The sequence below is a fragment of the Macaca fascicularis genome, chromosome 14 (assembly GCF_037993035.2).
Source record: "Macaca fascicularis isolate 582-1 chromosome 14, T2T-MFA8v1.1".
Taxonomy (NCBI): Eukaryota; Metazoa; Chordata; class Mammalia; order Primates; family Cercopithecidae; genus Macaca; species Macaca fascicularis.
Window position 1 is genome coordinate 93775622 of NC_088388.1, and position 14857 is coordinate 93790478.

The following is a 14857-nucleotide window of genomic DNA, read 5'->3' on the forward strand; positions in this document are numbered from 1 at the left end:
TTACGGAGCTGAAAGGTACAAGGAATTATCTGGAACTCTCATAGAGACTGGCTTTGGAGGGATCTTTGACTTTTCTTAAACTCTTACTTGGTAATGAGACCATTCCAGAGAATAACGCCGTGTTCTTGCCATCAGTCAGCACATAGTAAGAAGCATACGTCTTACATGCTACATGCTTGCAGAAATTAGCAAGTACACAGTACACTGCCTGTCTTCAAAGGGCTAATGACTTCACCAGGGCCATAACACCAGCCTATTAAATGACTGCTGCAAAACACTAGGCAGATGAAATTTAAGTACCAAGTTTTGTGTGCCTCAGATCATAACTGTGGTGACACTTGAGGGAAGGGAGACCAGTCAGGGCATGGGGGGTGGTGTTGAGAGGCGTTCTAGAGGAGGTAAACTGAAGAGGTGCATTTACTAGGATGCACTTTAGAGTAGTTAGGGGTGCATGTGAAGCCAGAAGATGACACTTGGAGAATGAGGATGACATGCTCACAGGATGCTGGGTTGCTGAGGGGACCAGCAGGACTATGCACAGCTAGAGAGGCGCCCTGTTTAGAGACAGCCTTGAAAACCACGAAAATTGCACCCTGAAGTTATAGCCTAAATCATTATGTGTAAGGGAGTGGCATGCCGGAAGTAGAATTTAAGGATAAGTGATTTCCTAGTTGTATGTTGTGATAGTGGAGTGACAGTTTCACCTCCTCCAGGGTTTAAAACTCATGGAGACTTTGAGCCTGTTGTATTATTGGCCTGTGGACAAATTCAGGAATGGACCCTCGGGAATTAGTCGTTCCAGTGGCAGGTGAAGCAGAGGAGTGGCTCATCATGGTTTCTGTTGCTCCTCTTGCCTCCCCGAGACACCTCACTTCATTTACCTTAATTCATTTTTTTCCCTTCAACAATGAAGCCCTTGTTATTGCCACTCTTGAGTAGGGAAAACAGTCTCGCTCAGAGTCACATTACCTAAAGGCCTCTGTTACAAAGAAAGTAATGCATAAAACCATATGGGAAGGAAGTTTTCAGTGCTTCAGAAAAGCAAGCCAAAAAAGCAGTCACGCTCAGAGAGAGAGAAGCAAAGGAGTTTTCATGTTGACAAATGATGTGCAGATTTTAAGAAAAAGGAGCCATTCTTGGTGAAATGGGTCATAGGCAATATAAGGCAGAAATGTTGTACCCTTAAACTAGAATGTTAGAATTTCATCCTCTGTTGAGTGCAGCAAAAACAGATCTTTAGGTTTTCTTCAGGTTAAGGGCCCTAGGCACTGTACTTTCTCCTCCCCAGTGGGAGACTGCCCAGAGAGCTGACTCCTTTACTCAGACCTTAGCTCGTTTTCCATTGCTTTTACCACTTTCCCTGTGCAGACTAAAGCTGTGTGAGTGGTGATTCTTAGATAAGGTTCTGGCTTGAAAGAAATATCTAAAAGTTACTTACAACGGCCAGAAGTGCTTGTATGGGAATGGTCTTTATGAAGCACCTACAGGCAGCTACACTGTACACAGAACACACTGTAGAGCCAGTGGAGTCCTTGGCAGGCTGTGGGCTCCCCTAAAAACTGGCACGGTTGCTCAGGCCCTGGGACCGAGCCAGGCTCTGCAGGGGCTTTCTGGGTGGTAGTGGTATCTGGGAGGCTTCTGTGGTTTCTCCCAGCTCTCAGTCCTGGCCATGAACTGTTGACATGTTTGAGCCTGTTGTATTATTGGCCTGTGGACAGATTCCCTCTCATGCCATAGGTTTCTTTCCAATTCCTCATTTTGGATATCCTTGACCTTGTCGCTTAGATCACGTGCCCTGCATTTTCCCTAAGAAAGTAGACTCAATTTGTGTTGCAGGAGTTCCCAGTGAAGACAGTGAACTAAAATAGGCGGGGAAGGATTAGGTACATGTAGGGTGGAACTGCAACCTCCATTAGATTTTTGTTGTGTGGCCCTGGAATCCGGGGTAGACTCTGTGACTCACATTACTGTCGCATTTCCTTGTCTTTCAAGTGAGAAAGCTAGCAGTTAAAGTGACTCCTTGAGGCTGTGTCAGTGCTGGGATAGCTCAGCCAGTTGTCTCTTGGCTTCAGAGGAGTGAATGGTACCTGGCATGTTCATCTGCCGGGTCTGTTTTCATCTGCTCTGCTCGCCAGCCTTTCTTCAGCACTGAGGAGTGGTCGGCAGCAGTGGGAGTGTAACTCAGTGGCGTGCGGGACCCTGGGTATGTGTGAAGACGTCCTAAGTGATCTTTGACATGTCTTGACAGTTAGGCATCCTGTCCTTCAGTGTGAATTCAGGTGTGTGTGAAGGTGTGTGAAATGCTTTAGTTCTTTCATAACGTTGAGGAAACAATGGCGAAGGATGAAGGCATATCTTTGCTGTCCTCTGTGCACCGACCCCACTTCAAGGATTGCCCTCTGTAGTGTTCTGTGGTCTGGAGTTCTTAAATCCACTCTCAGTTGGCAGGCCATGAGATAAGGCGTGGAAAAGTAACTCATACCAACCTTGTAGTGACTGTGAATGGCTTAATGCTGGGATCCATACTGAGCTCCACATTGAGAGCACACCCGCGCACGCGCACACACACACACACACCCCTACACTCTTCTTTATATGCATATTCATATATATGTACACACACACATATATATTTTAGTTGGATCTCAGTTTTATTATCAGTTTGCTCTGTTTTCATTTAACATTCTTAGTCATGTGAGTGGATAGAATCACCCGAAGTTGTAATATGCTGGCACATGGCATTCCTGACTCAGTGTCTATTTTAAGAAAACACCACACTTTCTTTAATTGAAGCATATGCGCTCTCAACTCCTCTCTTACTCTGATTTGGTGAGAGGGATGGGGATGAAGGCACAGAAAGGTGTTTTGTGGTTTGGTTTTGTTGTTGTTGTTCTCCCTCTTGCTTAGAGCTTCCCAAGTTTTGCTACACATTGGAACCGTTGGGAGAGCTTTATAAAATACAGGTGCCTGGGCCCTATCCTCAGAGCTTCTCATTGAATAGGTCTGGGTGGGGCCTGGGTACAGAGATTTTTAAAGTTTCTCAGGTGATTTTAATGTGCAGCCAGAATTGCACCTTGTATCTTTTTCGTTTTCCACCGTTTTTCCACCTGCCTGAAAGAGGAAGCCAGATTAGGACTTGCCTTCGTATCCAGGTCATCCGTGATTCCTAATTTTAGCCCTAGACTTCTAGATTTATAGATGTAGAGGATGATGCCCAGAAAGGGGCTGAGTTTCTTTTCAGGTTAGTTTTTCCAGGTTGGCCAAAAGGAGAAGGCTGGCAGATACTGTAATACATTGGAACTGAAGTCTTAGACTGATCTTCATATAGTATCATTCATACTCGGTTTATGCTCATCTTTAAAGTGGGCATTACAACTACATTATTTTAAATATATAAGAAAAAAAAATTGTTGTCAGAATCCTTTTTCTTTCTAGTCCAAAATGTGCCTGTAATACATGTGAGCACGCACGCACATACTGTTTCGTATGTTGAGGCAAAGACACTCCGGAAGAAGATGAGGACATTCCTGTCTTATGGTCGTTTGGATCAATAATTAGTCACTTACTACTAACTATGGCCTTGTGGGAAATGGGTAGATAACAAACCTAGTGAGAAATTTCAAATTACCAGTTGGAAGCCATAGCTGAAAAACAGGATTTTTCTTTTAATGAAGTTATCTTTTGGGCAAGGATGTCAGTTTTTTAAAAAGTACTATGATTCTTTCCCCAGAGTAAAAGAAGTTACTTTAGCTGAAAAGAGCCTTAACTTGATGCCCACGCAGAGGAATCAGTGCAGAGAGGGAAAACAGCCTGGGCCCGTCCTGCCGAATGTTCCCACAGATGTTGTGTGTGTGGTATCAGTGTTACTGTAGTACTATCTCATGTTCAGTGACTGAAGGACTGAATACAGTGTCACGTTTAATTGGAACAGGAAGCACACTCCAGTTTGTATGTGAAGCAGATAAACTGCAGCTGAAAGGCCAGTGCTTGGCAGAAGACCAGACCCCATAGCCCCAGCTCCACATTGTAACATGAGACTCCAGAAGTCTTTGAGTGGGGCAGAGAGCACATTCTCTTGCTAACACATGGTGTGGCAGAATGACCACTCCTTTCTGTATCTTTTATATATTTTGAGAGACAGCTGCTCTTCCCATTTTAGCTTTCCTTCAGTGGCCTCCCCGCTTCCCTCCCTTCTGTCCCCAACCTTGACCATTCAGAATTTTGTGATACATTCAGTCCCGCAAAGGGCTTGACTTTTCACTGGTGCTGCTGCCAGGTTGTGTGAGAGCATTAGAGCATTCGTGCCTTCACTCAGTGTGTCTTGAGGACTGTTATGTTGACCTCACGGGTCATTTTGGTGGGTGGCTGGACTTGTGATAATTCTGAATAGTAACTTTGGAATTTTATGAATCAAAAAGACAGAGCTCCCTCGGCCAAGTTGAAACGCTGTGGGAGAATGCCTGGTGGGTTCTTGTGAGTCATGCAGGAAGGAAGGAGGACTTGATTGGCACTCATATTCACTTCGCTTTCTTTCCTCCAGGCTCCCCTCCTGCTTGTTATAGCCCCAGTAGTCCTGTCCAGGTTCTGGAAGACGCCACCTACTTTTCCCCAGACTTTCAGCTCTATTCTGGGAGGCATGAAACATCTGCTTTGACGGTGGCGGCAACCAGTAGCATCAGGGAAAAAGTTGGTAAGTCCTTTTACTGGCACTTGTGTTGGAAAAGCAAAATGATCTTACATTTCTCATCTTTAGCTCTTTTTTATAATTCAGATGTTTATTCTCTAATCTTGTTTTTAAAATCATCATATTGGATTATCGATTGTTGATAGATGCCTTATTTTTAATCATCTTTTGCTAAGGTGTTAATAGACTGTTTTACTCTAATATGTGATTTTCTCTGAGAGCGTCATACCTAAACGTGTAGGAACTTCAGAATTATACCACTTATTTCCCGTTTTTCTCTGATTCCTAAATGCTTTTTTCTCCCCTTTCTCAGAATCTCATTTCTTTTTTCCTTCTCTGCTTTCGTTTTTATCTCTTTTTGCAAATAATTTAGAAGTTAAAAGAAGTAATTCAGAACTATAGCAAGGAAGAAGCTGTCTCTTTTGTAAAAACTTCCTATCTATTTTTGAGGGCTTTTAAGACTGGTTAAACTGTGAGGGAATCTTTAAACCACTTTAGGGAAGGATGTCATGGTTCTTGCTAAATGTGCATATAACTCAGCTCTCTCTTCAGTGAAAGGGGAATTCAATAGTTTTCATGTTTGTTGAGATCTGTTCCTTTATTACTCATCCAAATATATCATTTTCCTTTGGAAATATATTTTTATTTGAAGTTTTATTCATTTTATTTTAAAATTTTATTCCTATTTGAATGTGCTTGTTCCATTAAGTCTTTCAGATCAGTTACCCCGAGGGGAGGACTGTGTCCTCTTTACTCTCGTAACCCAGCACCTGTCCCAATGCCTGAACTGTAACACGTTTTCAGGAAATACGGTAGAGTGAATGAGCAGACCAGTCCAACCCACACCGATCTATGTTTCCTTGGGTAGTTAATGGTTTATTACAAATATTTGGCAATTCCTCTTGTGTAGAGTTTTAATAGCTTGTTTTTATTGTTTAAAATTTTTTTGCTGTTGAACTTTGGGTTTATATCTCAGTTACAGTATTGATCCTCTGAAGGTAAGGGATAAATTTCAGTTTATTTCACATACATTCCTATGAGGCAGATATGAAAGTTTCTCCATTTTCAGAGGAGAGAGGTTCAGAGAAGCCACAGAACTGAGATTTTGGGGGTAAGGGTGACAGGGAGAGCCTTATGATCAAAGTTGAGCTTCAGGAACCAGTCTGTATACTCGCTTCGTTTCCTCAACAATCATGTCCTGAACACCTTCTGTGTATCAGGGCAGGGTTCAAGGCACTGGGGAGGCAACACATGAATATAACAGACAGAACTCTCTGCTTTCTGGAGCCTGAATCTGGCAGAGGAAGGCAGGTCATAATACAATATGGATTGAAAGGAGAAGGAGCCAGGGACAAGAGATATTGAGAGGCCACTCAGGGTGTCTAAATGGCTGGCAGGGAGACTTGGAACCCAGAGAGTGGCTGAGGGCACGGAAGAATGGATTGGATGGGGGAGCTTGTTGGTGTAGAAACTAGGGCTTGGTTGTGATTTGTAACTCTTACAAATGTGACATTTCTTAATGAAAATTAGGGGTCCATCACAGAGTTACAGTATTTTGCTATTGCAAGGGCAGTAACAGTGTCATCTGCTGTCACCTTTTTTCATATTTTAATACCGAAAAAGTAAGAGGGATGTAATTCTTGACAGTCCATTGCTTCAGAAAGGGCAGTTATGAACCTTCTAATAGCATATATCTGTTTACATACACATATAGATGTATTAATATACATATATAAGCATGTGTATATGCTTATATATACACACACAGCTTATATATATCACACCACCTTCATTTTTTTCTTATTTCACTGTAGACTGAGAAAAATGAGCTCGGCAGTTGATTAAATGTGGAGAGCAAAGGATAAAAAGGTCAGAAGTGAATATGACACTTCTCTCTGGATGACTCATATTTGAGAATCTCATTTATAGGAAGAAAAGATGAACTTGGGGAAGAAAGACTGTTTTGGGAAAATGATGTGCCGTATGTACATATAAAACATAGAGCCATCATTACATGAATTTGTAGGAGTGAAGGCTGCCTAGAGATGATCTAGTTCAGCTCTCTCAGTTCACAGAGGAGGATATTGAGGCTCAGGGAGGGAAAGCGATTTGTTTAAGGTCATGCCAGTAGTTAGTGGTAGAATTTTTACTTCCATAATGCTATAATAATATCCTTAATGCACTACTTAATAGTCCTGTTGTGGAATGGGCTAAATTTTTTATTTCATGGAGCTCATGTAGGTATTCTTTTTTTTTTTTTTTTTTTTTTTTTTTTTTTTGAGACGGAGTCTGGCTCTGTCGCCCGGGCTGGAGTGCAGTGGCCGGATCTCAGCTCACTGCAAGCTCCGCCCCCCGGGTTTACGCCATTCTCCTGCCTCAGCCTCCCGAGTAGCTGGGACTACAGGCGCCCACCGCCTCGCCCGGCTAGTTTTTTTTTTTGTATTTTTTAGTAGAGACGGGGTTTCACCGTGTTAGCCAGGATGGTCTCGATCTCCTGACCTAGTGATCCACCCGTCTCGGCCTCCCAAAGTGCTGGGATTACAGGCTTGAGCCACCGCGCCCGGCCAGGTATTCTTTTATTGGTTAAATATCTGACCCCCTATGACATCCAGTCATTGGGCTTTGTTCTGGGGAGACCCAGATGAGAAGACATGATCTTTCCCTTTAAGGAGTTTAGAGTCTTGTATAAATAAATAATTGCCATCTACTGTGAGAATTGCTGCAATGAAGATATATACAAATGGAGTGGGGACATTGGAGAAAGAGGCTTAGGCCTGCAGGGCTGCAGCAGGAAAGGTTTTACTCGGAAGGTAGCTTTGGAGCTATCACTTGTCCAAGAATTTTCCCAAGAGACATGGTAAGATGCGTCTTTCTAGGCAGAGGGAAGACAAGCAAAGGTCCAGAGGCTGGAGAGAGCTAACATGTCTTGGAAACTATATGTACATAAGTGTTGCTGGAGCTTAAACTCCAAAGGTTTGCCAGTGGGAGATGGGAGCAGCATGAAATGTTGTTGGATAGGTAGGTAGTACCTGCTACATCATATGATAGAATGTCAGTTTCATCCTGTAATTGATTATTGAGGAATTTTGGTGCAGAGGAGTGACATGATTAGATTTACCTATTGGAACAATCTTTCAAGGTAGTGTGCCAGATACACTGGGGTCAGAGGAGTGGGTTTGGAAGTGGGAATAAGACGAGTGTCAGGGAAATCGATAAGGAGGCTATTGGAATGACCTGGGTATGTGATGCCGAGAACTTGTAATGCGGAATGAACACACATTTGGTGTCATATCCTGGTTCTGCTTCTTCCTGCCTGGTGGCCTTGGCGATTTACCTTCTGTGAATCTCTCTCCTCACCTGTAAGTTGAGGGAATTAGTATCTACCTCTTAGTGTCATATGTGGAATGAATGAAATAACACATGGAGAGAATTTAGTACAATACTTGGCACATCATATACATGTTTAAAGTAGTTCTTGTCCTTGTATTGAAGTTATTAATGATGAACTTGGAGATTGGCACAGGAATAAGAAAGAGGGTTGGCAGAGATGTTGAGAAGGTCAAATGGACAGGCAGTGACTGTCTGGATGTTAGGGTTAAGGGAGAGGAAGGAATTTTGGAAAACCTTCAGTTTTCTGGTTTGACAGAAAGTAGATGAGGCAGGGAATACAGGGGTTGGGATGGATGGGTAAAGACATTTAGGGTGAGGAAGACATGTTAAGTTAGAAGGACTCAGGGCCATCATCTGGCAGTTGTAGATGTATGGGTCATGAGTCAGTAGCTGATGACGAGGGGTAGGTATGATGTCACTGGGAGATGTGTAAAGGTGGAAGAGCACTCAGGACAGAGCTGTGGGAAACACCAGAATTAAAAGGACAGGTGGAGAGAAGGGAGCCAGAGATGGTGCATAGAGAGAGGCAAGAGCCAGGACCAAGAGGTGGGGTGACCTGAAGGCCGAATTAGGAGAGCATTGCAGGAAGAGGGTGACCAACCATGTCAGATGCTTCAGAAAGGTTAAGTGCATAATATGAGAGCTGGAAAATTCTCATTGGATTTGGTTACTGGTCAGAACAGTGGGGAGGTTAGCGGATGGAGCATTTGGGAAGGGGAGACAACAGCAAGTGTAGGGTACTTACCAAAGACAACTAGAAGAGAAGGAAAAGAGAGATACAGGGTGGTAGTTAGAGGTATATGGGAGGGCCAAGAAAAGGTGGAAAAGGTTTCTTTTGGCTTGATTTGGTTTTCTCTTGTATTTTTTTTAAGATGGGAAAGACTTGGGTATGTTTATGTGATGAAGAGAAAGGGCCAGTGGGGAGATCAGAGGAAAGGGGGGGTCGAAGGATGGAACAGTGTTTAGGGGGAAGCAGAGGAGAGGGAATGGGGAATAGTAGACTCACTCTAAATTGGAGGAGAAAACTCCATGAGACATTGCCAGGTACATGGAGGTGATGGTGCATTTGAAATCTTATTTTTAATTTTGCTGTAGTTAGAATGTTAATTATGTACCACATGGCCACAGGCGTGTATCTCCTGTGGAACTGCCTGATATATTTTTTCCTATGTTTATCTTTTAGTTGAAGATCCTCTTTGTAACTGCCACTCCCCAAACTTCCTGAGGATCTCAGAGGTGGAAATGAGAGGTTCCGAGGATGCGGCAGCTGGAACAGTATTGCAGCGGCTGATCCAGGAACAACTGCGGTATGGCACCCCAACCGAGAACATGAACTTGCTGGCCATTCAGCACCAGGCCACAGGGAGTGCAGGACCAGCCCACCCTACAAACAACTTTTCTTCCACGGAAAACCTCACTCAAGAAGACCCACAAATGGTCTACCAGTCAGCACGCCAAGAACCGCAGGGTCAAGAACACCAGGTGGACAATACGGTGATGGAGAAACAGGTCCGGTCCACGCAGCCTCAGCAGAACAATGAGGAACTGCCCACTTACGAGGAGGCCAAAGCACAGTCGCAGTTCTTCAGGGGGCAGCAGCAGCAGCAGCAACAGCAGCAGGGGGCGGTGGGCCATGGTTACTACATGGCAGGGGGCACCAGTCAGAAGTCCCGAACTGAGGGGAGGCCCACTGTGAACCGTGCCAACAGTGGACAGGCGCATAAGGACGAGGCACTGAAGGAACTGAAGCAGGGTCACGTCCGCTCGCTCAGCGAGAGAATCATGCAGCTGTCCCTGGAGAGGAATGGGGCCAAGCAACACCATCCTGGCTCGGGGAATGGAAAGGGCTTCAAAGCAGGAGGGGGTCCCTCCCCTGCTCAGCCTGCAGGTAAAGTGCTGGACCCTCGGGGTCCTCCACCTGAGTACCCCTTCAAGACCAAGCAAATGATGTCCCCAGTCAGCAAGACCCAGGAGCACGGACTTTTCTATGGTGACCAGCACCCCGGGATGCTCCACGAGATGGTCAAGCCCTACCCTGCTCCTCAGCCTGTGAGAACAGATGTGGCCGTCCTGCGGTACCAGCCACCCCCTGAATATGGGGTAACGAGGTGATTATCAACTGTAGAGGCTTTCCAAATTCAGCAGTCATGTTATTAGCATTTATTATTTTCAGAGCAGATTAGGTTTTTGTCATCAGGCTTTTCTTTTCCTTGTGCATGGTATTTAATAAAACACTTTGTGGCCAGAATATATCGGGTGAAATAGAGTAGAAGGCAACTGGGAGATTTTCTCCAACCATAGCAGCAGGCAGTTGGGGATTTATGGGTTTAGGGAAGGGGCCTCACTTGTTAGCCATCCTTGGGAGCTCTGCCTAGTGGCCTGGCAAAGTAGCAATTTTCCAGTGGCTTTGTGTAGACCGTCCAAACTCCTGGAACATATTATTACCAGAGGGTTTTTTCATTGTAGATTTTAAAGGAAAATGTAGTCTGAATGCTAGAATGGAGGAGTTAAAGGGACTGTAGAAATCACATAGTGCCATCCCTCACTCAACAGATGAGAAATTAAAGCCTGGAGAGATTAATGAATTTCATAGACAGAACTCTGAGGCAACTGGGGGCTACATTCAAGTATCCTGATGGCCAAAATCTATTCATTCCCTTGCCCTAATTCTCCCTACAGCCTTCACTTGTATTCTTCCAGTTGATTGATGGATTCAGCAGCACCTACTGAGTGTATGCTCTACTCTACAGCCCTGTTCCTGGTTCAGAGATGGGGTCCCTGCCCTTCAGGACCCTATAGCATTATCTTGGAGGAAACCAGCATCTGAACAGATCATTGCCATGCAATGTGCTTTTCTAGGACAGAGAATGCTAGGATAACAGGATGGTATAACTCACAACTAGAGGGGTTGGGGAGTGCTTCCCAGAGGAGGTGACATTTGAGTTGGAACTTGAAGGATAAATCAGAATTGTAGGGTAGAGATGAAGTAGCACTATGTGCTGTGCGAGGGAGTGCCGTGTTTTCAGACAAAGATGTCATGAGGATTTTTGTCTGAATGAGTGGCAATAATGCAGAGCACTGGTGGGCCAGGGTATGGTAAGAAGTGACAGGAGATATGTTTGGACAGGGAAGTTGGGACCCGTTTGGTTGAGGTGTGTTTGGACAGGGAAGTTGGTGATCACAGTCTCTGGGTGTCATACTAAGGAATTTAGAATTTATCCATAAGCAATTGGGAAAAGCGGTGTTCTTAGGTAGGGATGGTATGTGGATGTCTAACAGCTGATTTTGGTGGCAGTGCATGAATTAGAGGGAAGGGAGACCGATGCCACAAGGAGCTCCAGGATGCTTTCAGTAGTCCAGATCAGAATTGGTGAGGGTGGCTGAAGCTTGGGCAGTGAGAATAGAGGAGCATTATGTGCTAAGAGAAGTAGGGAAGTAGAATTGACAGGGTTTAGGGACTGGTTAGATACAGAAGTTCTGGAACAGGGAAGATGGAAATAAGGGAATTATGAATCAAGCTCTCAGGAGATAAACTGGGTCTGAAGATGACACTTTGGGAGTCAGAAGTGTTTAGATGTTGCTGACTTTGAAGGAGGAGCAGGGAACATGAACAGAGAAGACACGTGGCCACTGCCTGTTATTGGATATGTCATTTTCATGAAGGGCTTTATTTATCTGTTTCTAAATTGAACAAGCCAGGGTTTCCCCAAACGACCTCAGTGGCTATGTGCAGGACATACCTTGGCTGTACATCTTCTGAAAAAGCAGAGGCTGGAGCTTGGCAGAGGGAGAGTGGCCTGATCTGCCACTGGCTTCCCAGCACTGACACGTTTCCCCACATTAGGCTGAGAATGCCAGCTCGGAAGCAGCATAACCAACTGTGAGATATTGGCCAGGCAGGAGAACGCATTCTCCCTAAGTGGGCATAACCCGACTCCTCCCAGGAATCCAAGATGGGACCCAGGAGGCTCTTCTTCCCCCTTTATAGCTCCTTGTGTCATAAATGATCAAACCCCTGGTATTCGCATCACAATGATTTACCACAGGTGTTTAAAATAAGCCATGATGTCATTCCACCGTCATACCAGAGTTTGGCTTATTGTATTTCACCCTTTTTCCCGATAATTTACCTCAGCTTCTAGAGCGTGATAGAGGGGAAACTGTCCTGAAATGAAATCCCCTTCCTCTTCTTTGCTTTACTCTTTGTAAAGTAATATATACATACCATAAAATGCATACAGTGGATCACTTTGCCTTTTGTTATTTGGTAATAGGTGTGATGTGAGGTGGGAGAAATGGTCAGGGGAGGAGGGGAACACTTTTGGAGGTCATTTGTCTCAAAGTTATGACGTTAGAAAGAAGAAGAAATGTGTGAGGGATTTGAGCTGACTGCCAGGCTTGGCAGCTGGTTGATATGACGCATGAAATGTCTCAGGAGACGTAACAGACAGGCCATTGAGGCTGGGCCCCAGAGCCACAAGGCCCCTTTGTGAACAGGGCCATGGCTAGCCAGCATGGCTCCAGTGGTGCAGCCCTTGGCTGACTGGGTAAACAGTGTTGCATCCACACCATCCCTGCTTCAAACACATTTAACATGGCCCGAACTCCAAGGATTGGACCTAAAACTCAGCAGTGTGTGATATTCAACTTACCTGTGACCCAGAAGACAAGTAGGGCCCCTTTCATTTCACTGACACATTATCTTGTACTTAAAGGGTTATCTTATTTGTCATTGATCATGATGGTTTAGGAAGCTGCAGGCCATTGTGTACATACATACAACCACATAGACTCCTGGACTAGAAGGAGATGCCTCTGATGGAGATCATGGAGTCCATCTCCCTGGCTGGTGCTACAAACGTGGGCTCAGTGTGTAATGAATATTCAGTGGTTTGGTCCAACCCATTACATTGCTGAGACGTTGCTCCTTTTTGCTTAGAGGCAGAAAGTTCCAAAGAGACAAGTGATAGAACTTATGAGAAGAGTAAGAATTTGAATTTTTTGTGATCACTCTTGACTCACCGTAGCTTACAAATTCTCTCACCTGCTCTGATGCCCTAAAGATGGAGATGTTTGGTAGATGATTGTTAAGGCCCTTTAGGCTCCTTTCATGGGAACTCTCTGGGAGATGAGGCCTTGACCTCGTTGACTTGACCCACCTTGGCCCATGTGGGTGAGCTACTGTAGCTGGTGGGGATGGGAGTGCTAAGGCAGCAGAGGCCTGCAGGGAACATGTGCTGGCTATGGATGAAGGCTCTGGTTTTCCTCTTGTTCCACTATACATTTTCCTCAACCTGAAAGTGTAAATGGATAAGAATGAGGACAAGATGGGAATTAGACAGGTTGTTACTGTGGAGAATTGTGACCACCCTCACCCCCTAGCAAAGGCAAGCATTTGGATATTAATTCTGACTCTTTGTGGAAACAGACCACTTACAGAAGTAGTGACTTGGTTTATGCAATCTGCACTGTTAATGGAAACAAATGCATGAATGAATACCAAGGGATGATCTGATTTTTATCAAAGCAGTTTGGAATATATTAGTCAACATGTATATTTGTTTTCCAAAGAAAGCTATCCATATCTCAAAAAATTTGGGAACTAGAGATGCTGAAAAATTACTTACAATATCCAACTATCATAATACACCCACTAACATTTTTCCTGTAAAAATTAATTTTTTCACATTATAATCATAAATTATATTGTTTAGTATCCTAGCTTTTGAAAGATAGCATTGTATCACAAGCTTTTTTCCTCAATCCTTTATATTTTCAAAACCAACATTATTATTGCTGTATAATGTGTCATAAAGTATACCATTTACACCATTTTCTCCATAATAGAGTGAACAACATCATGCATATCAAATTATCTATGTTTTGGCTTACTTCCTTAGGAATCATTATTTAGAAATGAAATTATTGGGTAAATTATAATAAACATTTAAAAGCTTCTGATGCCAGAAAACTTTGTAAAAATATTATAATGCCTGTTTTACTGTACTTTGACCATGTTAGTTATTACATCATTATAATTGCAAAATCTTTGCTAATTTAATAGGCAAATAGTGTTTTGTTGTTGCTGTTGTTGTCTTGAGATGCCTGTCACTCAGGCTGGAGTGCAGCAGCACAGTCACAGCTCACTGCAGCCTCTACCTCCCAGGCTCAAGTGATCCTCCCACTGTAGTCTCCCTAGTAGCTGTGATTAGAGGCATGTGCTACCATGCCCAACTAACTTTTGTAATTTTTTTTTGGTAGAGATGGGGTTTCATCATGTTGGCAAGACTGGTCTTGAACTCCTGGGCTCAAGCAATCTATTCACCGTGGCCTCCCAAAGTGTTAGGATTACAAGTGTGAGCCACTGCACCCTGCCTGCAAATAGTCTTAACTTCCTATTTGAACTCGTTATAACTAGCTAGGTTAATTTTGAGGGGAGGGAAGTATGCTTTGCTATTTAGATTTATTTGATCTCAAAAATAGGCTTTTTATGTTTCTTGTTCTTAAGACTTGTATATTATAATGGATTCAGCATAAACTAAAATCTGTTTTTTTCTAACACTTGCTCTGATTGTCCATTTTCTAGAACTCCATCTTCACGCTTAGCGGGTGACAATGGAGCCTTTGTGGTAGTGGTAGCAAGAGGAAGAATACTTACTGTGTGCCAGGCACTTTGTGTGGGTTACTCATCTCCCTTAATCTTTACAACAACTCTAAAGAGTGGGTACTGTTAATATCACAATTTTTACATACAATAAAAACTTAGGCTTAAAGAGTGAGATT

The 14857-nt window shown here is 43.8% G+C and overlaps 1 protein-coding gene across 21 annotated transcripts in view; it reads left to right on the forward strand.

The window, feature by feature from the left end:
• The window catches only part of AMOTL1 (angiomotin like 1), a 174168-nt gene that overhangs the window by 85499 nt on the left and 73812 nt on the right, over positions 1 to 14857 (forward strand). For 19 of the 21 annotated variants that reach the window (XM_074015088.1, XM_065528897.2, XM_074015093.1 and 16 more), the window contains 2 exons: positions 4541 to 4690; positions 9258 to 10182. In XM_074015088.1, the coding sequence (XP_073871189.1) occupies positions 4541 to 4690; positions 9258 to 10182 (1075 nt within the window). The remainder of the gene's footprint in view (positions 1 to 4540; positions 4691 to 9257; positions 10183 to 14857) is intronic. The other 2 variants (XM_065528901.2, XM_045371154.3) reach the window with 1 other exon arrangement.